The sequence below is a fragment of the Elephas maximus genome, chromosome 14 (genome assembly GCF_024166365.1).
Source record: "Elephas maximus indicus isolate mEleMax1 chromosome 14, mEleMax1 primary haplotype, whole genome shotgun sequence".
NCBI lineage: Eukaryota > Metazoa > Chordata > Mammalia > Proboscidea > Elephantidae > Elephas > Elephas maximus.
The window spans coordinates 26,361,187-26,381,385 of NC_064832.1; the positions used below are offsets into that span (position 1 = coordinate 26,361,187).

Consider the following 20,199-nt stretch of genomic DNA (forward strand, 5'->3'; position numbering starts at 1 on the left):
TCTATCAGTTGTGCAATTAAATTGCTTCATGGCTAGAGCGTGCAAAGAAAATGCAAAGTTAGGATATAATTGTTCTGTGTTATAGTTTCAAAAATACTATTAGGAAATATGAGTGATAACTTAGGGGAATTGACAGATTTTTGTACTTTATCATTAACTAGAAATCATTCAGTCCAACCCTTTCATTTTAGAGGGAACTGTTAAGCCATCTGAGCTCACTACCTGAGCAGAGTTGGGAACATGTAGGTTTTCTGATGTAAGAGCCAGCACCCATTTCCACCTCACCCCTGCATATACACATTAATCAGTTGCTGTCAAGTCCACTCACACTTATGGTCACCCATGTTTCACAGGAGAACTATGCTCGCTGGGTTTTCCATGCCTGATTGTTAGGAAGTCAGTCACGAGGTCTGTCTTCGAAGGCGCCTCTGGGTGGACTTGAACTTCCAACTTTTTGATTAGCGACTAGGCCGGTGGCCAATTGCACCACCCAGGGTTGGCTACCCCCTTCAGAAAGTGTATTCTAGTCCACTCTAGCATGCCACTGGAAAGGGATCTGTGGTATGAGTATTAAAATCATTTTGGTTTGCATATTGTGTTTCGAGGGAGCTTTCTTTGTTTCATCTTAGACTAATAAAGTTGGTTTCCATTTTTCATGCATATACATGGGGGTAGATCAAGAGGCAGTTGTTCAGACAGAACAAGGGGATATTGATTGGTTTAAAGTCAGGAAAGGTGTGCGTCAGGGCTGTATTCTTTCACCATACCTATTTAATCTGTATGCTGAACAAATACTACGAGAAGCTGGACTACATGAAGAAGAACGAGGCATCAGGATTGGAGGAAGACTCGTTAACAACCTGCATTATGCAGATGACACCACCTTGCTTGCTGAAAGTGAAGAGGACTTGAAGCACTTACTAATGAAGATCAAAGACCACAGCCTTCAATATGGATTACACCTCAACATAAAATAAAAAGCCTCACAACTGGACCAATGAGCAACATCATGATAAACGGAGAAAAGGTTGAAATTGTCGAGAATTTCATTTTACTTGGATCCACAATCAACAGCCATGGAAGCAGCAGTCAAGAAATCAAAAGACGCATTGCATCGGGCAAATCTGCTGCAAAGGACCTCTTCAAAGTGTTGAAGAGCAAAGATGTCACCCTGAAGACTAAGGTGTGCCTGACCCAGGCCATGGTATTTTCAATCGCATCATATGCGTGTGAAAGCTGGACAATGAATAAGGAAGACCAAAGAAGAGGTGACGCCTTTGAATTGTGGTGTTGGCGAAGAATATTGAATATACCATGGACTGCCAAAAGAACGAACAAATCTGTCTTGGAAGAAGTGCAGCCAGAATGCTCCTTAGAGGTAAGGATGGCGAGACTGCGTCTTACAACTTTAGACATGTTGTCAGGAGGGATCAGCCCCTGGAGAAGGACATCATGCTTGGCAGAGTACAGGGTCAGCAGAAGAGAGGAAGACCCTCAATGAGATGGATTGACACAGTGGCTGCAACAATGAGCTCAAGCATAACAACAATTGTAAGGATGGCATAGGACCGGGCAGTGTTTCGCTCTGTCGTGCATAGGGTCGCTATGAGTCGGAACCGACTCGATGGCACCTAACAACAACAACAACATACATGGAGGTGGCCCATGAATGTGGTATAAGAGAACAAAACCCGTCTGGAATATGCTGCATTTCATCCATTTTGTAAATGAAGTATGTGCAGAAAGTCTGAGTTGGCTGTTCTCACAGTACAGAACCCTTACTTTCCAGCGTCAGGAAGGGGAACCAGACGGCCACAGGAAGGGAAAACCAGTGGAAGCAGTCACTTGGCATCGCTTGTCCTGAGTGAAGAGTCTGATTTATTTTAGCAGTTGGTCTTTTTCTGCATGGGGCTTTGAGAAAAGAAACACATTTCTGTAATGAGATACTTGGCCTCTCACTCGCTCACTGAACAAACTGAAACGCAGTGCCAAAATTAAGAAGATGAGTTTATGGATAAAGAACGGTTCTGTGACGGCAGAGACGAGGTCTCGCTGTTTCTGTGGTTTCACTACTATCTAGTATGGCATCTGAGCATTTTTAATACTGAAATGGGCAGAGGTTCACTATGAAACCTCTTATCAGCTAAGGAAGAGCCCTGGTGGTGCAGTGGTTAGGTGCTCGGCTGCTAACTGAAAGGTCGGCGGTTCAAACATACCAGCTGCTCTGGAAGAAAGATGTGTGTGGCAGTCTACTTCCATAAAGATTACAGCCTTGGAAACCCTACGGGGCAGTTCTACCCTGTCCTGTAGGGTCACTATGAGTCCGAATCTACTCAAAGGCAGTGGGTGGGTATCAACTAAGGTATATGTGCCTGTGTTAGTCTAGGCACAGGTTAAGAAATGGGACCAACTGTATGGATGAGTTGGATGGGCTTGGTTATTCCAGTATCTTAAAGCTCCAACCAAAGAGTTTCATTTAAATAGCTTTTCCCCACCAGACTACAGGGATGGTCCAATAATTGATGGTCACGTGTTTGCACAGCCGTAAGCCAAGACACCATCGCCTGCCATACCCCAGCATCAGCATCTCTTACATGTTATCTCTGTTAAGAGTTGAGAATGGAGAAGACCAGCATTTGTGTGTGATCGAAATGAGAATTCAGGATCATCTGTGGGTTTGTTTGCTTTTTTCCTCTTGCTTGCTCTAGTACAGATCCTTACTTTTGCTAAGTAGCTACTGAAATGTTCTACAACTAATGAGATCAGCCTGGAAGAGGCCAAGTACAAAGGGACTCCCCTGGTGGCCTCATCCTTCCCTGCAGTGTTGGCAGGTGCTCAGTGCCATTGAGTATCATATAGCCTGGCTTCCCAACATTTATTCCAAAGGTTGTTTATAGGTTCTATCCTGTAAAAAGGGTTCCATGGTTAGTTAAATGTGGGACATGTTGGTTGAACAGTTTTTGTTTTTAGTAGGGGACTTCTTAGAGCTGCTAATTTGCTAATGTTCACAGTGAATCTCTCCAGGAGGATTATATATGAAGTATTTAAAAAAAAATTTTTTTTTTTTTTTTACGTATTTAACTATGGAATCACCCATACCACTCCCTCCCAAATTTACTGGACTAGCATTCTCGGGAACATATTTCAGGAAACACTGTAGCCCACCATCAACCCATCTGCCCCTACATTACATTATACTATCCAAGTTAAGGGGGAGAACTCTTCCTACTCTCCCTCCTGGCATATTCTCCATTCTTTTTCCATAACATCTTCTACCAAGTGTTTACATGTCCATTTTCCTTTTTAGACTGTAAGCTTCTAGAAGGCAGAAACTATGTCTTAAATTCATTTTAAGTATATCTTACTTTACTCAACTAGCGTAATAATGCTGGATACATATATGTGCTTAGTAAATGTTGCTTGAGTGAATAACAAACACCCCTCACACTACATTTGTTCTCTTTTCCCCTTAAAAGCAGCTGCCTTGATGTTTTTTTAACCTAATTTCACTTGGAAAAAAATGCCTGTGTTTGTAGCTCCACAGGGGCCCAGACTTCCTCCAGGACATCTCACCAAATGATTACTTCAGTTCCCCTCTCCCGTTTGTTAGTGGAGACCTCTTCCATCATCCTTTGTGTGTGGTTGGTCAGACTATCAAAAAGTTGAAAAGTCTTCATGGTATGACACTGTGTAAACACAGGATTGGCAAAACGTAAATCAATGTCTCTATATTTCATCCTGAGCTTCTCATAAAGCAAGACAAATGTATCATTTGCTGGTTTTTTTTTTTTTTTTTTGTCTTCCCGATTATTATCACTATTGGCAGAGTTAGTGGCATTTAAAGAGTTATTGCCAGAATTTGCTTCTAGTTTATCTGTGTCATCATCTTGTCCCATAGTTCCTGAACGATGGCGGGAGTGTGGGGTTCACACAGCACCCAGCCCAGCATATAGAGTGCTAAGAAGAATCTGAAACTAGGCTGTGGTTAGTTGCTTTCTGTGTTCCTCTCTTCTAGACCACTCCCCAGCCCTCTCTATTCCAGCTCTGACCAGACATCTGGTGTGGCCTAAATTAACATCAGTACCCAACCAACTGTGGGTGGTTTGCTCATTTAAGTCAGAGTAACAGGGAGCTTGTACTTCTTACTGAGTGCATATTGGAAATGACCCATTTATAAAAGTAAAAAAAGAAGACTGTTTCTTCAGAGTTTAAGGGTTGTGCAGAAGCAGTAGCTCTTGGATTGGGGGTACATCAAAGCCTGCTGATTCTATAGGAAGTAGGCTTACTCAAGAAAAGTGTCTCTAGCACTGTAAACACAACTGGAATTACTCTTTAAAGCCTCATGACACCTACTGCCAAGGATGGCTGGGGTGGAGAGCAGGTTATAACTTGGGCTCAGAGGGCCTCGAAATGATATGAAGCAAGTTCTTAAGGGAGCAAAAAAATGGATTTGCTGCCAAGTAGGAAGAGATGAATGACTGGTAAATAGGGAAAAACCCACCCAGTGAAGGAGATAGCAAAATGATTCTGGGCTTTGGAACCAAGGAAGAAAAAGGCCAGATGTTCCCTGTGGTTGTCAGGCTTTCATCAACAACACAAGACCTGTTTGGTAAGCCCTTGTTAATTGGACGAAGGGAGGCCAGCATTTTCTGATAAAATTAATATGTGAGGTGGGTGGCGGCTATTCCCATTTTAGGAAGGAGGAAATTATTTCTTGGAGAGATTCAGTGGTCATGCCTCTAGAATTAAGTTGAAAGCCCATTTGGGCACAGAAGTGACTAGTCCCTTGATTATGTTTTTCAAAGAAGGGCACTGGAGGCAATACCTTAGGTAGCAAATAGTTTCTAGAAAGGACCAGATAGTAAATATTTTAGCCTTAAAGGCTATATAGTACCTGTTGCAATGACTCAACTGCCATTGTAATGGGAAAGCAGCACTAGACAATTTGTAAGTGAATGGGAGTGGTTGTGTTTCAGTAAAACTTTATTTATAAAAACAAGTGGGGAGGGGGGCCAAGATGGCGGACTAGGTGGACGCTCCCGCGGATCCCTCTTGCAACAAAGACTCGGAAAAACAAGGGAATCGATCACATACATAACAATCTACGAACTCTGAACAACAAGCACAGACTTAGAGACAGAGGACGAACAAATACGGGCAGACAGCGACTGTTTTCAGAACTAGGAGCCAGCGCACCAGCTGACTACTTGGAAAATCTAGTTTCCCAGTGATGGCTCGGAGACAGCAGTCCATATCAAACCACATAAAGAAACAGACCATGACAGCTTCTCCAACCCCCCAAACAAAAGAATCAAAATCTTTCCCAAATGAAGATACAATCCTGGAATTATCAGATACAGAATATAAAAAACTAATTTACAGAATGCTTAAAGATATCACAAATGAAATTAGGATAAATGCAGAAAAAGCCAAGGAACACACTGATAAAACTGTTGAAGAACTCAAAAAGATTATTCAAGAACATAGTGGAAAAATTAACAAGTTGCAAGAATCCATAGAGAGACAGCATGTAGAAATCCAAAAGATTAACAATAAAATTACAGAATTTGACAACGCAATAGAAAGTCAGAGGAGCAGACTCGAGCAATTAGAATGTAGACTGGGACTTCTGGAGGACCAGGGAAACAACACCAACATAGCTGAAAAAAAATCAGATAAAAGAATTAAAAAAAATGAAGAAACCCTAAGAATCATGTGGGACTCTATCAAGAAGGATAACTTACGAGTAATTGGAGTCCCAGAACAGGGAGGGGGGACAGAAAACACAGAGAAAATAGTTGAAGAACTCCTGACACAAAACTTCCCTGACATCATGAAAGAAGAAAGGATATCTATCCAAGATGCTCATCGAACCCCATTTAAGATTGATCCAAAAAGAAAAACACCAAGACATATCATCATCAAACTTGCCAAAACCAAAGACAAACAGAAAATTTTAAAATCAGCCAGGGAGAAAAGAAAGGTTTCCTTCAAGGGAGAATCAATAAGAATAAGTTCAGACTACTCAGCAGAAACCATGCAGGCAAGAAGGGAATGGGACAACATATACAGAGCACTAAACGAGAAAAACTGCCAACCAAGGATCATATATCCAGCAAAACTCTCTCTGAAATATGAAGGAGAAATTAAGATATTTACAGATAAACACAAGTTTAGAGAATTTGCAAAAACTAAACCAAGACTGCAAGAAATGCTAAAGGAGATTGTTTGGCCGGATGACCAATAATATCAGGTACCAGCACAATACAAGGTCACAAAACAGAACGTCCTGATATCAACGCAACTCAAACAGGGAAAGCACAAAAACAAACAAATTAAGACTAATTCTAAAAAATAAATAAATAAACAAAATAATACACACAACAGGAAATCATGGAAATCAATAGATAAACGATCAAAATAATCAAAAAGAGGGACTAAATATAGGAGGCATTGAACTGCCAGATGGAGAGTGATACAAGGCGAAATAGAAGGATACAAGTTAGGTTTTTACTTAGAAAAATAGGGGTAAATAAAAAGGTAACCACAAAAAGGAATATCAATTCCATAACTCAAGAAAAAAGCCAAGAAAAACGTAACGACTCAATAAACACAAAGTTAAACATTATGAAAATGAGGATCTCACAAGCTACTAAGAAAAACGTCTCAGCACAAAAAAGCATGTGGAAAAATGAAATGGCCAACAACACACATGAAAAGGCATCAAAATGACAGCACTAAAAACTTACTTATCTATAATTACGCTGAATGTAAATGGACTAAATGCACCAATAAAGAGACAGAGAGTCACGGACTGGATAAAGAAACACGATCCATCTATATGCTGCCTACAAGAGACACACCTTAGACTTAGAGACACAAACAAACTAAAACTCAAAGGATGGAAAAAAATATATCAAGCAAACAATAAGCAAAAAAGAAGAGGAGTAGCAATATTAATTTCTGACAAAATAGACTTTAGACTTAAATCCGCCACAAAGGATAAAGAAGGACACTATATAATGATAAAAGGGACAATTGATCAGGAAGACATAACCATATTAAATATTTACGCACCTAATGACAGGGCTGCAAGATACATAAATCAAATTTTAACAGAATTGAAAAGTGAGATAGACACCTCCACATATATAGTAGGAGACTTCAACACACCACTTTCGGAGAAGGACAGGACATCCAGTAAGAAGCTCAATAGAGACACGGAAGACCTACTTACAACAATCAACCAACTTGACCTCATTGACTTATACAGAACTCTCCACCCAACTGCTGCAAAATATACTTTTTTTTCTAGCGCACATGGAACATTCTCTAGAATAGACCACATATTAGGGCATAAAACAAATCTTTGCAGAATCCAAAACATCGAAATATTACAAAGCATCTTCTCAGACCACAAGGCAATGAAGCTAGAAATCAATAACAGAAAAACTAGGGAAAAGAAATCAAATACTTGGAAAATGAACAATACCCTCCTGAAAAAAGACTGGGTTATAGAAGACATCAAGGAGGGAATAAGGAAATTCTTAGAAAGCAACGAGAATGAAAATACTTCCTATCAAAACCTCTGGGACACAGCAAAAGCAGTGCTCAGAGGCCAATTTATATCGATAAATGCACACATACAAAAAGAAGAAAGAGCCAAAATCAGAAAACTGTCCCGACAACTTGAGCAAATAGAAACTGAGCAACAAAAGAATCCATCAGGCACCAGAAGAAAACAAATAATAAAAATTAGAGCTGAACTAAATGAATTAGAGAACAGAAAAACAATTGAAAGAATTAACAAAGCCAAAAGCTGGTTCTTTGAAAAAATTAACAAAATTGATAAACCATTGGCTAGACTGACTAAAGAAAAACAGGAAAGGAAACAAATAACCCAAATAAGAAACGAGAAGGACCACATCACAACAGAACCAAATGAAATCAAAAGAATCATATCAGATTACTACATAAAATTGTACTCTAACAAATTTGAAAACCTAGAAGAAATGGATAAATTCTTGGAACAATACTACTTACCTAAACTAACACATTCAGAAGTAGAACAACTAAATAGACCCATAACAAAAAAAGAGATTGAAACGGTAATCAAAAAACTCCCAACAAAAAAAAAGTCCTGGCCCAGATGGCTTCACTGCAGAGTTCTACCAAACCTTCAGAGAAGACTTAACACCATTACTATTGAAGGTATTTCAAAGTATAGAAAAAGACGGAATACTACCCAACTCATTCTATGAAGCTACCATCTCCCTGATACCAAAACCAGGTAAAGACATTACAAAAAAAGAAAATTTTAGACCTATATCCCTCATGAACATAGATGCAAAAATCCTTAATAAAATTCTAGCCAATAGAATCCAACAACACATCAAAAAAATAATTCACCCTGATCAAGTGGGATTTATACCAGGTATGCAAGGCTGGTTTAATATCAGAAAAACCATTAATGTAATCCATCACATAAATAAAACAAAAGACAAAAACCACATGATCTTATCAATTGATGCAGAAAAGGCATTTGACAAAGTCCAACACCCATTTATGATAAAAACTCTCACCAAAATAGGAATTGAAGGAAAATTCCTCAACATAATAAAGGGCATATATGCAAAGCCAACGGCCAATATCACTCTAAATGGAGAGAACCTGAAAGCATTTCCCTTGAGAACGGGAACCAGACAAGGATGCCCTTTATCACCGCTCTTATTCAACATCGTACTTGAAGTCCTAGCCAGGGCAATTAGGCTAGACAAAGAAATAAAGGGTATCCAGATTGGTAAGGAGGAAGTAAAGCTATCACTATTTGCAGATGACATGATCGTATACATGGAAAACCCTAAGAAATCCTCCAGAAAACTACTGAAACTAATAGAAGAGTTTGGAAGAGTCTCAGGATATAAAATAAACATACAAAAATCACTTGGATTCCTCTACATCAACAAAAAGAACACCGAAGAGGAAATAACCAAATCAATACCATTCACAGTAGCCCCCAAGAAGATAAAATACTTAGGAATAAATCTTACCAAGGATGTAAAAGACCTATACAAAGAAAACTATAAAACTCTGCTACAAGAAATTCAAAAGGACACACTTAAATGGAAAAACATACCCTGCTCATGGATAGGAAGACTTAACATAGTAAAAATGTCTATTCTACCAAAAGCCATTTATACATACAACGCACTTCCAATCCAAATACCAATGTCATACTTTAAGGGAATAGAGAAACAAATCACTAATTTCATATGGAAAGGAAAGAACCCCCGGATAAGCAAAACATTACTGAAAAAGAAGAAGAAAGTGGGAGGCCTCACCCTACCTGATTTCAGAACCTATTATATAGCTACAGTAGTCAAAACAGCCTGGTACTGGTACAACAACAGGCACATAGACCAATGGAACAGAATTGAGAATCCAGATATAAATCCATCCATTTATGAGCAGCTGATATTTGACAAAGGACCAGTGTCAGTCAATTGGGGAAATAATAGTCTTTTTAACAAATGGTGCTGGCATACCTGGATATCCATTTGCAAAAGAATGAAACAGGACCCATACCTCACACCATGCACAAAAACTAACTCCAAGTGGATCAAAGACCTAAACATAAAGACTAAAACGATAAAAATCATGGAAGAAAAAATAGGATCTACCCTAGGAGCCCTAATACAGGGCATAAACAGAATACAAAACATTACCAAAAATGATGAAGAGCAACCCGATAACTGGGAGCTCCTAAAAATCAAACACCTATGCTCATCTAAAGACTTCACCAAAAGAGTAAAAAGACCACCTAAAGACTGGGAAAGAATATTCAGCTATGACATCTCAGACCAGCGCCTGATCTCTAAAATCTACATGATTCTGTCAAAACTCAACCACAAAAAGACAAACAACCCAATCAAGAAGTGGGCAAAGGATATGAACACACATTTCACTAAGGAAGATATTCAGGCAGCCAACAGATACATGAGAAAATGCTCTCGATCATTAGTCATTAGAGAAATGCAAATTAAAACTACGATGAGATTCCATCTGACACCAACTAGACTGGCATTAATTCAAAAATCACAAAATAATAAATGTTGGAGAGGCTGCGGAGAGACTGGAACTCTCATACACTGCTGGTGGGATTGTAAAATGGTACAACCACTTTGGAAATCCATCTGGCGTTATCTTAAACAGTTAGAAATAGAACTACCATACAACCCAGAAATCCCACTCCTCGGAATATACCCTAAAAATACAAGACCCTTCACACAAACAGATATATGCACACCCATGTTTATTGCAGCTCTGTTTACAATAGCAAAAAGCTGGAAGCAACCAAGATGTCCATCAACGGACGAATGGGTAAATAAATTGTGGTATATTCACACAATGGAATACTACGCATCGATAAAGAACAGTGACGAATCTCTGAAACATTTCATAACATGGAGGAATCTGGAAGGCATTATGCTGAGCGAAATGAGTCAGTTGCAAAAGGACAAATATTGTATAAGACCACTATTATAAGATCTTGAGAAACAGAAAAAACGGAAAAGAACACATACTTTTGTGGTTACAAAGGGGGGAGGGAGGGAGGGAGGGAGGGAGGGAGAGGGCTTTTTATTGATCAATCTGTAGATGGGAACTGCTTTGGGTGAAGGGAAAGACAACACTCAAAACAAGGAAGGTCAGCCTAATTGGACAGGATTAAAAGTAAAGAGGTTTCCGAGATAAAATGAAAGCTTCAAAGGATAGCGAAGCAGGGGCTGGGGTCTGGGGAACTTGGTTTGAGAGGACTTCTAAATCAATGGGCAAAACAATTCTATTATGAAAACACTCTGCATCCCACTTTGAATTGTGGCACCTGGGGTCCTAAATGCCAACAAGCAGCCATCTAAAATACATTAATTGGTGTCAACCCACTGGGAGCAAAGGCAAAGGAAGAACACCAAGGTCACACGACAACTAAGAACCCAAGAGACAGAAAGGGCCACTTGAACCAGAGACCTACAATATCCTGAGACCAGAAGAACTAGTTGGTGCCCGGCCACAATCGATGTCTGCCCTGTCAGGGAACACAACAGACAACTCCTGAGGGAGCGGGAGACCAATGGGATGCAGACCCCAAATTCTCATTAAAAGACCACACCTAATGGTATGATTGCGACTAGAGGAATCCCAGAGACAATGCTCCCCAGAACTTCTGATGGCACAGGACAGGAACCATCCCCGAAGACAAATCATCAGGCATGAAAAGGACTGGTCAGTGGGGGGGAGAGAGATACTGATGAAGAGTGAGCTAATTAAATCAGGTGGACACGGGAGAGTGTGTTGGCAACTCTTGACTGGAGGGGGGATGGGAAGATAGAGAGAGAGGGAAGAAGGTAAAATTAGCACGAAACGAGAGACTGTAAGGGCTGACTCAATAGGGGGAGAGCAAGTGGGAGAAGGGAGTAAGATGTATGTAAACCTACATGTGACAGACTGATTGGAATGGTAAATGTTCACTTGAAGCTTAATAAAAATTTAAAAAAAAAAAAAAAAAACAAGTGGGAGGCCATAATTTGCCAACCCCTGCTTTAGATGAATACAACTGGGAGAAGGTTATAAGACTGATTTTGTCTTTTTTATAAATCTGTAGAAAACATGAATGAAAACTTCACACTTGGCACATGGTAACTGCTCAGTGATTATTAAATAAGGCCAGATCAGGTGGCCTGTATTCTACTGGTTTGAACATACATAAGTACACCTGCATTGCATTAGAAAAAAAAAGGGTAGATGTAAAAAAAAACTTTAAAAACTGGGTTGCTTATTATTAGATCTTGTCAGACAGATTTATGGACAATGAGGGTTAAGCTCAGTCCTGTTTGAAGCCACAGGATTGGTGGCATTTTAAGATGCACTTTTAAGACATCAAGGGAGAGAGATTTAAGAGCTATGAAGAAATACTCAGTAAGCCATAGTGATTGATTGAATGTAGTGGTGCAGGAAAAAAGGTCAAGACCGGCCCGAAAGTTTTTAACTAGGATGATCAGGAGAAGAACAGAGCCGCCATCAACTGCAGAAGTGCCGTGGTTGAGCTGTGGAGCTGCAAAAGGAGACTGGGATTTGATTTGCACACTATTAAAGATGGCACACATCCCTTGCCCTTTTGTTGCCTTCTGCCCCTTTCACTCCAGTCTTTCTTTCCCTGCGGTGCCAGACTGTGTCTGTGTCACCAGGAAAAATTTCTGGTTGAGACATTTAACCAAGCCAACAATATTTATTGAGTGTCCCACTGTATCCAAGCATTGTCCTGGGCACGGTGCCCAAACTTGACTCTTGCTTTGCTTATTTCCGCATGTTCAGGTAATGAGTAGAGTGGGTGGATTTTAAACACTATAAAGTCAATCCTCTTGTGTTTTATTTGATAAGTAACTCTGCCCGTTAGACTGGTCACATCTAAAGCCCAAGTCAAGACTTCTTTTGTGGATCAAACTCTCATTTTTTTTTCTGTGATCGCTTAAGAAGGAAGATTCTGGGCAAAGCTTTTGAAAACCTGTCTGTGATATGAGGCTCTAGCGTTCAAAATAGTGATTGTCAAGCTTATCAGACAAGAAGGATGTCAAGGTCCATGAAAATGTCTGCCCCAATGTCATCTTCCCACAGATAATCAACTATTCAGAGTAGTAACAAACATGAGCCTTTGGAGTGGAAAATAGAGTTTAGCCAGCGGTCTCCTAAGAGGACCCTGGAATACGATGTTCTGGCATTCCACTCTCTTTTTATATTTTATTTAAGTCCTCTGTCAGATCATAGGCACACAGCCCCTATTGATTGGGAGTAGCACGTCTACTTTGGGCAAAGAAGTTCAATATGAATGCTGGGAAGCAGGCCATTTTAGGATTAGGTTACAGGAGCATGGATAATTTGAAGAAAGGAAGTTGAACGGATAAGGGAAAGTTTCAAGCTTAGCTCATTAGAAGAGACCAGAGGAGGTAAGAGAGGCAGAAGAGGTAGAAAGAAAGGGTGACTGTAAGGCTGGGGAGACAGCAGAACATCAGAATAAAGAGCTGTATTATTGTACCAGAAACCCTGGTGGCATGGTAATTAAGCGTTACAGCTGCTAACCAAAGGGTCGGCAGCTCTAGTCCGCCAGGTGCTTCTTGGAAACTCTATGGGGCAGTTCTATGCTGTCCTATAGAGTCGCTACGAGTTGGAATCGACCCGATGGCACTGGGTTTGGTTTATTGCACCAGTGTCTGGCACATTCATAGTCACACAGGGCAGAGGAAAGATGAGTTGTGTCTTACGGGTGCTGGCCTCACTAGGAAGTTGGTCTCCAAAAACTGTGCTTAAAGGGTCTCAGGAAATGACTCCACCCTCAAAGTCTAACCCAAACGTGACTGACAGCAGAAGCAACACATTCTTATATAAAGCCAAGCACTTTATTCTTTTAAATAACGTTGACTCTGGCTGTTTAATACTGAGGGTTCTATAGAAACAACTAGAAGCCCTTAATCAAAATATGATAAGACTGCCCCAAAACACAATGCCAAAAATCTCGGAAGAAGGAACTGTTGTTACCTGAAATTCCTTTCAAGTTAGCTTTGAGTGGATCAAAAAGATAGGTGACTCCCCAAGAATTTAAAATGCTTTTTAAGTTGAAATGATTTTGGATCCTAAATCTAAAAGACAAAAATAAATAAATAAATAAACTCATTTAAAAGTCTCATTCAATATGCTTTCATACATATCACATGGAGTCCAAATTCCTTACCTTGGAAATCAAGGTTCTTCAGGCTCATTTCCCTTCCTTCTTCCTCTAGATGCTACCCAGTGACTAACCTGAACACACATTGCTCTTTCCTATCTCTGCTCAAGCTGTTCTTCCCAGGCCTCCCTCAACTTCCTTTATTGCCTTTTAATTACAGCCCATTTCTCTAGACCCCATTCAATCGATACCTCCTCCTCATCTCTCAGGCAGTCCCTGGGGGGTGCAAAGAGTTAAATGTTTGACTTCTAGCCAAAAGGCTGGCAGTGTGAACCCACCCAGAGGGGCCTTGGAAGACAGGCTCAGTGATCTGCTTCTGACAGGTCAAAGCCCTGAAAACCCTATGGAGCAGTTGTACTCAGCACACACGAGGATGCCAGGAGTTGGAACGGACTTGATGACATCTAACAACAACAACATCTGTGTATACACCCAGGAGTGGAATTGCTGGATCATAGGTAATTCTATGGTTAATTCATTGAGGCGCTGCCTAATTATTCCACAGTGGCTGCACTATTTTATAATACCCACCAGCAATGTACGAGGATTCCAATTTCTCCACATCCTCGCCAACACTTGTTATTTTCTTCTTCTATTTTTTATAATTATAGCCATCCCAGTATGGCTAGGAAGGAATGAAGTGGCATCTCGTGGTGGTTTTAGTTTGTATTTCCCTAAAGACTAACGGTGCTGAGCTTATCTATTCAAGTCCTTTGTCCATTGTTTGATTGTGTTATCTTTTTGTTGTTGAGTTATAAGAGTTCTTTGTATGCCCTGGCTACTTGACCCTTAGCAGATATATGATCTGCAAATATTTTCTTCCATTCAGTGGATTTTCTATTCATTTTTTTGATAGTACTCTTTAATGCATAAATGTTTTAAATTTTGATGAAGTCCAATTTATCTATTTTTTTCTTTTGTTGCTTGTGCTTTTCCTGTCGTATGTAAGGAATCTTTAGCTTTCTTCTAAGAGTTTTATAGTCTTAACTCTTAGATTTAGGTTGCTAATCCATCTTGAGTTGATTTTCATATATGGTGTGAGGTATGGGTCCAAATTTATTCTTTTGCATGTGGAGATCCAGTTGTCCCAGCACTATTTGTTATAGAGACTATTCTTTCCCCATTGAAGAGTGTCAGCACTCCTGTCAAAAATAAATTCACCACAGATGCAAGGATTTACTTCTGGATTTTCAGTTCTATTCTATTGATCTATATATCTATCCATATGCTAGTATTACAGTGTTCTGACTACTGCTGCAGTAGTAGTAGTTTTGTAGTTGTTTTGAAATTGGGAAATGTGAGTCCTCCAAGTCTGTTCTTTTTCAAGATTGCTTTAGCTATTTGATGTCCCTTGCAATTCCATATGAATTTTAAGTTCAGCCTTTTCATTTCCAGAAAAAAAAAAGTCGTTGGGATGTTGATAGGGATTGTATTGAATTTATAGATCACTTTGAGGGAGTATTGCCTTTAAAACAGTATTAAATGTTCAAATCCATGAACATGGGATGTCTCCATTTATTTAGGTCTTTTTTCAGCAATATTTTGTCATTTTCAGTGTAAAAGTTTTGCATCTCCTTGGTTGAATTTACTCCTAGGTATTCTGTTCTTTTTGATGCTATCATAAATGGAATTGTTTTCTTAATTTATTCTTGGATTTTCATTGCTAATGTATAGAAATATTACTGACTTTGGTGTGTTGATCTTGTATCCTGCAACTTTGCTGAACTTGTTTATTAGCTCTAAGAGTTTTTGAAGATTCTTTAGGATTTTCTATTTATAAGATCACGGTGTTTGTGAATATAGATAGTTTTACTTCTTCCTTTCCAATTTGGATGCTCTTCCTTTCTTTTCCTTCCTTTCTTCCCAATTGCTCTGGCTAGAACTTCCAGTACAATGTTTAATAGAAGTCGTGAAAGCAGGAATCCTGTCTTATTCCTGTTCTTAAGGGGCGTGCTTTCAGTTCTTCACCACTGAGTACGATGTTAGCTGTGCATTTTTCATAAATGCCATTTATCATGTTGCGGAAGTTTCCTTCTATTTCTAGTTTGTTGAATGTTTTTATTGCAAAAGGTGTTGATTTTGTCAATTTTTTCTACATCAGGTGAGATGACCATGTAATTTTTTTCCTTACTCAATGTGGTATATTATATTGATTGATTTTCATATGTTGAACCACCCTTGCACACCTGGCGTGAATCCCACTAGGTCATAGTGTATATTCCTTTTAATGTACTGCTAGATTATTTGCTAGTATTTTGTTGAGGATATTTGCATCTATTTTCTTGTGATGTCTTTGACTCTGGTAACATGGTAATGCTGGCTTCATACCACAGAGTTAAAATGAGTTAGGAAGTTTTGCCTCTTCTAGTTTTGGAAGAGCTTGAGGAAGACTAGTGTTAACTCTTCTTTAAATGTTTGGTAGAATTCACCAGTGAAGTCATTTGGTCCTGGACTATTCTTTGTTGAGAGGTTTTTGAGTACTGATTTAATTTCTTTACTCCTTATAGATCTGTTGAGATTTTCTATTTCTTCTTGAGTCAGTTTAGAAAATTTGTGTTTGTAGGAATTTTTCCATTTCATCTAGATTACCTAATTTGTTGGCCCACAATTTTTCATAGTATGATCTTATAATCCTTTTTATTTCTGTAAGGTCAGTAGTAATGTCCCCACTTTCATTCCTGATTCTAGTTATTTGTATCTTTTCTCTTTTTTTAATTAGTCTAGCTAAAGGTTCGTCAATTTTGTTGATCTTTTAAAAAAACCAACTTTTGGTTTTGTTGATCCTATTGTTTTCCTATCCTCTATTTCATTTCTCTTTGCTCTTATCTTTGTTATTCCCTGCTTTATGTTAACTTTGGGTTTAGTTTTCTCTTTTTCTAGTTCCTTAAGATTGGAAAGTTAGGCTATTGACTTGAGATCTTCCTTTATTTTTAATGTAGGCATTTACAGATATAAATTTGCCTCTGAGCACTGCCTTCTCTGCATCCCATAAGTTTTAGTTTGTTGTGTTTTTATGTCATTCATCTCAAAGTATTTTCAAATTTCCCTTGTGATTTCTTCTTTGACCCACTGGTTGTTTTAGAGTATGTTCTTTAATATCCATATATATGTGAATCCTCCAATTATCCTTTTGTTATTGATTTCTAGTTTTATTCCATTGTGGTCAGAGAAAATGCTTTATATGATTTCAGTCTTTTAAAATTTATTGAGACTTGCTTTATGGCTTTACATAGGATATATCCTGGAGAATGTTCCACTTGCACTTGACAGTATATTCTACTGTTGTTTGGTGGAGTGGTCTATATACATGTTAGGTCTAGTTGGCTTATAGTGTTGTTCAAGTCCTCTTTTTTTAATCAATCTTCTGTCTAGTTGTTCTATTACTGAAAGTGGGGTACTGAAGTTTCCAACTATTATTGTCAAACTTTCTTCCTTCAATTCTGTAAATTTTGCTCCAGGTATTTTAGAGCCTTGTTTTTAGGTACATATATATTCATAACTTTTATATTTTTTGATGAATTATTCCTTTTATCAATATATAATGCCCTTCTTTTTCTCCTGTAGCAATTGTGAATTCAAGTTTACTTTGTCTGATATTAGTATAGCCCCCTTTTGGCTACTATTTGCATGGAATATTTTTTTCCCCGTTCTTTTACTTTCAACCTCTTTGTGTCTTTGGATCTTTGTGTTTTGTAGATAGCATATAGTTGGATCTTTTTTTAAAATCCATTCTACCAATCTCTGGACTTTAATTGGAGAGTTTAATCCATTTATCTTTAAAGTAATTGCTTTTTGCTTTCTGTATGTCTTGTACCTTTCCAGTTCCTCAATTCTTCCATTACTTCCTTCTTTTGTGTTTAATGATTTTCTGTAGTTTACTATTTTGATTTCCTTCTCCGTATATGTTTTGTTATTTTCTTCGTGGTTACCCTGGCGTTTACAATTAACATCTTAAGTTTATAGCCTAAATGAATTAATGACAACTTCAATAGTATACAACAACGCTGTTCCTATACAGCTCCATTCCTACCCTTTTATGTTGTTATTCATTCAAATTACATCTTTCTACATTGTGTACCCATTAACATACTTATAATTATTGTTCAATGCATTTATGTTTTAAATGATACACAAAAAGAGGAATTACAAACCAAAGTTACAGAAATACTTGCTTTTATATTTACCTATGGAAACCCTGGTGGCATAGCGGTTAAGTGCTACAGCTGTTAATCAAAAGTTTGGCAGTTCAAATCCACCAGGTGCTCTTTGGAAACTCTATGGGGCAGTTCTATTCTGTCCTATAGGGTCACTACGAGTAGAAATCAACTTGACGGTTACAGGTTTTTGTTTTTAGTTACCTTTACTAGTGTTCTTATTTCCTCAGATGGCTTCAACTTACTGTCCAGTGTTATTTCAGTTCAACCTGAAGGACCCCCTTTAGCACTTCCTATATGGCAGGTCTACTAGCAAAAAACTCCCTCAGCTTTTGTTTATCTGGTTATGTATTAATTTCACCTTCATTTTTGAAGAGTAGTTTTGCTGGGTATAGAATTCTTGGTTGACAGCTTTTTGTTTTTTCCTTTCAGGACTTTATTTAATATGTTATCCCATTTCCTTCAGGCCACCATGGTTTCAGAGGAAAAATTGGCTGTTAATCTAAATGAAGATTTCTTGTGTATGATGAGTTGCTTCTCTTTTGCTGCTTTCAAGATTCTTTGTCTTTGTCTTCAACAGTGTGATGATAATGTGTCTTGGTGTGGCTCTTTTTGAGTTTCTCCTACTTAAAGTTCATTGAGCTTTGTGAATATGTAGATTCATGTCTTTCCTCAAATTTGGGAAGTTTTTGGCAATTATTTCTGCATATATTCTTTCTGTCCTTTTCCCTCTCTCCTCTCTTTCTGGGATTTCCATTATGCATAAGTTGGTACACTGGACAGTGTCCCATAGCTTCGTAGGCTCTTCTTCTTTTTTTTTCCTGCTCCTTAAAAAACCAAAAACCAAACTTAGATTAGATAATTTCAATTGGCCTATATTGAAGATTGCTGATTCTTTCTTCTGCTTGCTCACATCTGCTGTTGAACTCCTCCAGTAAAGATTTTGTTATTGTGGTACAATATCTATCACAAAAAAACAGCTGTTTTACAGCCAAATGCATAGAGATCAGAGCTTATTACTGGGGTGGGCACTGTTTCTGTTAAGGGTGATGAAAAAAAATTGTAAATGGATAGTGATGATGGTTGAACAGCATAGTAAAACAAAACAAAATGTAAAAAAATGGTTGATATGGCAAACGTTTGTTATACATATTTTTTAACATCATAAAAATGTTTACTCTTTCCACAAGCCTTAGGTGTACGATTCAGCGACCTTAATCACAATCACCACTATCCATTTCCAAAAAACTTTTATCACCCCAAACAAAAACAAAGTACCCCTTAAGCAATAATTCCCCATTTCCCCCATTCCCCAATCTGTTGGTAACAACTGATAAACTTTTGTGTCTCTGCATTTCCTGTTTGAGATATTTCATATAAGCAGAATCAAACAGTATTTGTCCTTAAAGTCTGACTTATTTCACTTAGGATAATGCTTTCCAGGTTCATCCATCTCCTAGCATATATCAAAGCTTAATTTCTCTTTATGGCTGAATAGTATTTCATTGTATGTGTGTACCACATTTTGTTCATTCATTCATCTGTTGATGGACATCTGGGTTGTTTCCCCCATTTGGCTATTGAAAATAATGCTGCAACGAATACTGTACAAGTATCTGTTTGAGCTCCTGCTTCCAAATCTTTTGGGAAGATACCTAAAAGCGGAATTTCTGAGCCATACAGTAATTCTATGTTTAATTTTTTAAGGAACTGCCAAACTGTTTTCCACACTGGCTGTACCATTTTACAGCAATGGATGAGGGTTCCAATTTCTCCACATACTCACCAATATTTGCTTTGCATTTTTCTGATACTAGCCATCCTAGGGGGCATGAAGTGGTATATAGTGGTTTTGATTTGAATTTCCCTAATGACAAATGACATTGAGCATCTTTTCATGTGCTTTTTGGCCATTTGTACATCTTCTTTAGAAAAACGTCTATTTAAGACCTTTGCCCATTTTTTAATTAGTTTGTCTTTTTGTTGTTGACTTATGTAAATTATATATTCTGAATTTTAAGCCTATATCAGATATATATAAAAAAAAATAGTTCTCAAATATTTTTCATATTCTGTAGGTTGCTTCTTCACTTTCTTGGTAAAGCCGTTTTGATGTACAAAAGTTTTTTAATTTTGATAAAGTCCAATTTATTTATTTTGTCTTTTTTTGCTTTACTTTTGGGGTCATTTCTAAGAAACCCTGGTGGCATAGTGGTTAACTGCTATGGCTGCTAACCAAAAAGGTCAGCAGTTCAAATCCACCAGGCACTC

The 20,199-nt window shown here is 38.3% G+C and overlaps 1 protein-coding gene across 1 annotated transcript in view; it reads right to left on the reverse strand.

Moving 5' to 3' along the window:
• Positions 1-20,199, reverse strand: part of SERPINE3 (serpin family E member 3) — a 42,950-nt gene that overhangs the window by 3,672 nt on the left and 19,079 nt on the right. Inside the window, exon 6 of the mRNA XM_049852897.1 lies at positions 13,588-13,688. Coding sequence (XP_049708854.1) covers positions 13,588-13,688 — 101 coding nt within the window. The remainder of the gene's footprint in view (positions 1-13,587; positions 13,689-20,199) is intronic.